This window comes from Corvus brachyrhynchos, unplaced genomic scaffold, assembly GCF_000691975.1.
Source record: "Corvus brachyrhynchos isolate BGI_N302 unplaced genomic scaffold, ASM69197v1 scaffold130, whole genome shotgun sequence".
Classification (NCBI taxonomy): Eukaryota; Metazoa; Chordata; class Aves; order Passeriformes; family Corvidae; genus Corvus; species Corvus brachyrhynchos.
In genome coordinates, this window is record NW_008236193.1 from 1770308 (window position 1) to 1776307 (window position 6000).

The 6000-nt window shown below is 41.4% G+C and overlaps 1 protein-coding gene across 5 annotated transcripts in view; it reads left to right on the forward strand.

Moving 5' to 3' along the window:
* RANBP3 (RAN binding protein 3) overlaps positions 1 to 6000 on the forward strand; it is a 41512-nt gene that overhangs the window by 20756 nt on the left and 14756 nt on the right. For all 5 annotated transcript variants that reach the window (XM_017739793.1, XM_017739798.1, XM_017739788.1 and 2 more), the window contains 2 exons: positions 492 to 584; positions 1693 to 1796. In XM_017739793.1, coding sequence (XP_017595282.1) covers positions 492 to 584; positions 1693 to 1796 — 197 coding nt within the window. The remainder of the gene's footprint in view (positions 1 to 491; positions 585 to 1692; positions 1797 to 6000) is intronic.

Below are 6000 nucleotides of genomic sequence, written 5' to 3' on the forward strand. Positions count from 1 at the left end.
CGGAGAGGCCAGGTTAATTCAAAAAGCTAAAAGGTTGTTAAATGACACAACACAACTATTGCAGTACCAATATGTTTGATTGTATGAATAAAAAAAAAAAAATCTTTTACCCATATCTGAAAATGACTTCATTGGAAGGAGAAAAGAAGACTTGAAAGTGTCTTTATTTGAATAAAATGTCAGTGTATAAATAGCTGTACTGGTCATTTCTCTTACATATTGGCTTTTATTTCTGGATCAGTAGTAAACTTTCGTTCTGTGGATTAGGTAGACAATATATTTTAAAATGTCTTTTAAGGCTAGGAAATAGTCGTCCCTATTTGGGACTAACTCTTTTGAGGCTGAGTGAAGGATGGATAAGAAGGGAGTAGAAGCTTTTCTAGTGTCTGTTTTTTCATTGTGTGTTCTGTTGGAAGCAGTTAGAGATTAGATGAAGCTGAATTTTCCAACTTTAAAGCCTTATAGTTCTTGAAAAAACTTTGGACTTGCAGGTCTCCCTAGCCAGAAACCGAAGGAACAGCAGCGAAGTGTGCTCCGTCCAGCAGTATTACAGGCACCACAGCCGAAAGTTTTCTCACAGATGGGTAAATAATGCTTTTGCATTCTAAATACAGTGGAGAGAGAACAAAAGTATTGAATTTGTTTGGTGTAGTAGTTTGGTTTTACTCAACACCTACGTTGGTTTTTCTAGTTTTCTCCTTTCAGAGGAGAAACATCTTAAATGGTAAGTGTATCTGTATTATGTGAGGGATAACATAGTGGAATCTTCAGGTCTTGCGTAGGATGACTGTGATGTTGCCAGACTTCTAACTTTGCTGTAGTCTAAGCTTGAGTTTTGGAATAAAAAGACTTCTAAGGATGTGATATAGCAATCTCAAATGACAGCATTGACCATGGTGTAATAAGCTGTTACTGGTAATTGATCAACAGTAAAGTACCTAAATCAATGAGAGGTGGCTCTGGGCTTGGGGACCATTTTGGAGTTGGGACTTTGACGTACAATTTTAATTCTGAATATAGAATTTTAGTTCTTAAGTTTGGTCATTCATATAATGCTTGTTGTATTATGGAATTTGATATAGCTGATGGAAATAGGCATGATTAAAGTCTGGAAGTTAAAGGAAAAAAAACTGTTTAAAGTGTCCATGTCTCCTAAACCCCGTGTTCCCCCAGCCTGATGCCATTTGTTATGTGGAAGTTCAGTTGAACAGAAACAGGAGTAACTTCAGTTAATACTGAATCTGGGATAGAACCAAACATTTCTAGGTTGATTTCTTGAAGTGCCTCCTGACACAGATTGGATTCTCCAGAGAACTTAGTATTGGGGTACACATTTTCAGTGGGAGTTCAGTATGTGAGCAGGTAGATCAGTCTGAAGACAAGCCCTGCTGGCTGTGAACTGTATTAGATTGGAGCAGGATGGTTGCTTGAAGTTGTATCTGTTGAAGTCCTTACAACATTTGTATAGATTAATTTGCTGACTTGGTTTTCTGCATTTGGAATTTTGATTCTGCTAAGAATTGCTGAATTATGGTCTTCATGTCTCTTGCAAAATACTATGGGAACTTTTAGTTTACGTAGCAATGTTTAATGGACTTAAACAGAAGACTGCATGTAATTTGTGTAAGAAAACTTTTATGACAGTCTAAATATCTAGAGAGTTTATGTAATTTCTTTCTTTCCATGTTGCAGTTCTCAGCAGTGGCACCAATGGTGTAAATATCCCTCCAGATTCTGCAGCCACATCAGAATCACCAAGTGATGCAACGCTGAAAAGTTCAGACTCTGAAGACAAGGTGAGTTGGAGAAGGAGACTCAAGGTGCCACATAAATATTCTCTGAACAGAGTAAAAAGCCAGTGGCAGCACATGAATTCCCTACAGGAAGTGGACAGTGCCGGTAATGAGGGGCTGAAAAGCTTCACCTAGAGCAAAAGACATCTAAGTGTATTGGAAGTTGTTTATTGGCTGTCATGAAAGAAAGATAATGAAATATTCACTTCCAGTTCTGTGTAGTGTGTCAAGTCCTTTCCTTCCTTGCAGGTTTTGAGCTAACCATTAGCATTTGAAGGTCTTGATTGATAGCATGAGGAGGATGTTTGGGGATTTTGAGTGTGGGTGGATTTTTTGGTAGCTTCATTAGGCAGTTGTTCGCTTTTTGTCCCCATATTGAGCATAGAAATAATGTTGCTAATACAAGAGTATGGAACAGTTTACTTGAAATTCAAGTGTTAATCCTGAGTATGCAAGCAGAAACACTTGCAGTGTGAATAGCTTTTAAAGGTTTAGTGATAGGCTACTGCCACAACTAAGTAGCAATAAATAAATAGAATGCACCCAGGGTTCCAACATGTACCAGTATGAAAACTGTGGGACATGCTTGTAACCCAGCTGTGTATGTCATTAGGGACACCCTTTATCTGCTTTTAACATCCAAAAGTCCTCTTAAGTTTTTTAATCAACTGACCTTGGAGAAAGTTTTCTGGTAGAAAAAAGCTCTTAAATCTGGTTGCTATGTATAAATGGTATAAAGCTTCATAACTGAACATTTGCAATTTTACCAAGGATTGTGGTGAAATATTCTATTGTTTTGGGATTTGTAGTCAATTTCGTCTTCCTGAAGCTTTCTAGCAGAGCTAGAAGTCATTTGAGTTCATGGAGTAGTTGTGTTAAGTGCTGGAGTCTCTGCAGAATATTAGATGGCTTGATGAGAGTGAAAGGTTACTTCTGGAATTGTTTTATATTGGTAATTGTATATGCAAATCTGTGGCATAGATTTGGTGTACCACAGAGAGCGAGCTTCCTTGTGAGGGCAGGTATATGGTATTTGCAGTGTTACATGAGCACAATCTACCTTTGTTAGAGCAGATGTGAGTCATGGTCTTATTTTACTGGCAGAAAAGATTTTTCTTTGATGTCTCTGTCTTGTGCTTATACAAGGTAGCAGAGTGGGAATGTTCTTAGTCTGGTGGTTGTCATACCCTGAGCAGCTCTGTGGCAACTTCTACTTACCTGGTCTCTGACTCGAAAATCCCTAGGAGGCTATAGGAGGCCTAAGCAACATTGTCCTCAGATGGGTACAAGCTACAGCCTTTGAGCCAACGTTTCTTGACTGGTAGGAGAGTCTGGTAGCTGAAAGTTGTCAGATGTGCAAGGACACTTGATAGCCCTCAGCCTTTTTTGGTAGCAGGGAGATGCTGATCCTTATCCAGAAGGAAGAGGACGTGTTGAGGAAATCCTAGGCTAATGATTTTTCCTTGTGTTCAACAGAATGCTCCTTTATGCTGTGTATCATTCAGTGGTGAAGGACTACTCCCAGTGATCAACACTGGCCCATTTCTAATTGCAAGCAGAAAAAGGATGTATTTGAAATGCCAAAATTAGAATCTGAAGGCAAATGATACAGCTAGGTTATGCAAAGGTTGTCCCTTAAACATAAAATGGGATTTGTGAAACTCTTGGACCTAATGTTTTGTTGTTTTCCTACTGCTTTTCTTGACCTATGTGATATGTGCAGGAGGCACCATAGCTGGCACGTGGAGGCAATAACACTCTACTTGAGAAACTAACAAGGAATCGGAGATCTGTGTTCAGTGATGGTTCTGTAACCTCACTGGGATCATGGATACAGGAGGTTCACTTGGACAACTGGAGTACTGCATTAGATACATAAGAGCTTTTTAGGAAATAAAGCAGGAAAGAGACCAGAATGGGTTCCAGTATGCTAAAAGAAGGTGTTTGAATGCAGAGGCTTTGTTTTGGGAAGGCACTGAATTGGTCAAGGCTTTATAGATTAAGATTAGAGGGGAAGCCAACAAGAGGGAGATTAAAGTGAATCTTCACCAGATTTAGACTGATCAAGTAGAGAAAGTAACTGAAGCCCTTGAAGAACTAGAAGCTTCACAATTACAGGTCTTGGTTCTAAAGGAGAACTTAAGTACTTGGACACCTGATAAAATGGCAACGTGTCCTGGTAGAAATACTCCAGAATACTCCTGGAGATTTTAGGAATAAGTTGATGAGAGTATTTGCATATGCTGGGTGAGTTGACATGGGAGGTATTTAGCTGTACCTTGGTATTCACAGCAAAGAACTGGCTAGAAATACAAAGGTTGAGAGTAGCTGTCATTGCGGCATCAATGAGATGGAGTTTGAGATCCTGGGGGATCTGGGGAAGATAAGTAGCAGAATAAAGATCCAGACTTCAGGAGAGAGGAGTTCAGCTTATTCATCAAGCTGGTTGGTAGGATTCTGAAGGACAGCAGGGCTCATGAGAGCTTGTTACCTCCATGGACAACAACCTTAGAGAATGAATAGTTTATCCCAAAGTGCATGAAATTGTGCAAGTTTGGCAGGAGGCCAGCGTGTATGGGCTGGGAGCTCCTTAAACCCAGAAGGAGAATGTGCATATAACTCATGAAAGCAGTCAAGACACCTGAGAAGTATACAGAAGGATTGCCTGGGTGTGTGGGAGAGCTGGGAAAGTCTAAACTTAGCTGGAGTTGGAAATGACAGGGAATGAAAGGGCTGCAAGCAAGGCTTCTACTGGTGTTGGCAGCAAAGGTAAAATGAAGGAAAATTGTAGGCCTTCTGCAAAATGTTGAAGGGAATCTAGTGAGGAAGGACATGAAAAAAATCTCAGGTACTCAATGCCTTTGTCTTGTTTTCTACTGAAGAGATCTGCTGTCAGGTCTACCAAGTCCCTTTCTTTAGGTGAAGTTTGAGGGAGTGAATTCTTACAATAAATTTGCTTAAGGACTGTTTTAGTTTGACATATACAAGTCCATGGGACCAGATAGGATGTATCCATGGGTGTGGAGGGAGAGCCGTGATTTAACCCCAGCTGGCAGCTAAGTACCATGGAGCCTCTTGCTCACTCCCTCCACTCAGGTGGGATGGGGAGAGGAATCAGGAAAAAAGTAAGGCTAGTGGATTGAGATAAGAACAGTTATTTAGCTGTTGAAACAGAGTAAAGTATAATAACAATTGCAATGAAAAAGGGAGAGAGAGATAAATAATACACAAAGAAAACAAGTGATGACCAGTACAGGTGCTCAGCACCTTCTGATCTGTGCCCAGCCTGTCTCTCAGCAGCAGTCGGCCCCAGGCAGCTCCCCCAGCTTACACACCGGGCAGGATGTTCTGTGGCATGGAATATCCCTCTGGCCACTTTGGGTCAGCTGTCCTGGCTGTGCTCCCCCCGGGCTTCTTGTGCAGATCCTCGCTGGCAGAGCATGAGACTGAAAAGTCCTTGACTTGGGGTGAGCCCAGCTGAGCCACAACCAAAATATCAGTGTGTGATCAAGATTATTCTCATCCTGCATCCAAAATACAGTGTTGTACCAGTGTTGTACTGGGAAGAAAATGAGCTCAGGACAGGGATCTGGGGGTTGCTAGTGTGAGACTCTAGAGAGTTGTGGTACTGTGGAGGGTCCCCGTTACTGGGGAAGAAGAGAACGTGGCACATGTTTCCAAGAACAGCAAGAAAGAAGTTCCAGGAAAGTAGAAATTGCTCGGCTCCTTCCTCTCCCTTTGTGGTGAAGGAGTCGTAGAATATGAGGCACCTTAAAGGGATTGAGAAGAACCAGCCTAGCTAAAACAGAGACCAACCTGACGGGTTTTTTACCCTTTGAGATTATTTGCTTTGCAGAGAGCCCTACTTGTTGATTTTGCCTTTAAACAAGATCTTTGTATGGTCTGAAGTATCATTGTCATAGCCAAAATGGAGAGAGGTGTACTGGTTGGGTGGAATTTAAAGTGGGTGAAAAACTGGCTAAAGCAAAAAGGTGAGCTTTGAGGGTAGCAGCCAGTGGTTGGAAGTGTGACAAGTGTCAGTCCCTGAAGGCACTCTTTAAGAGTATTCTGTTCAACATTTGCACAAACAACCTGACAAGGTGGAATAAATCTTAAGTTTGTGGATACCAGTACACTGTGGGAAGGGGGAATGGCCAATATGTTGGAAGGGAGGGGCTGTTCCGGCGGGTCGTAGCGAGGGAGGAAA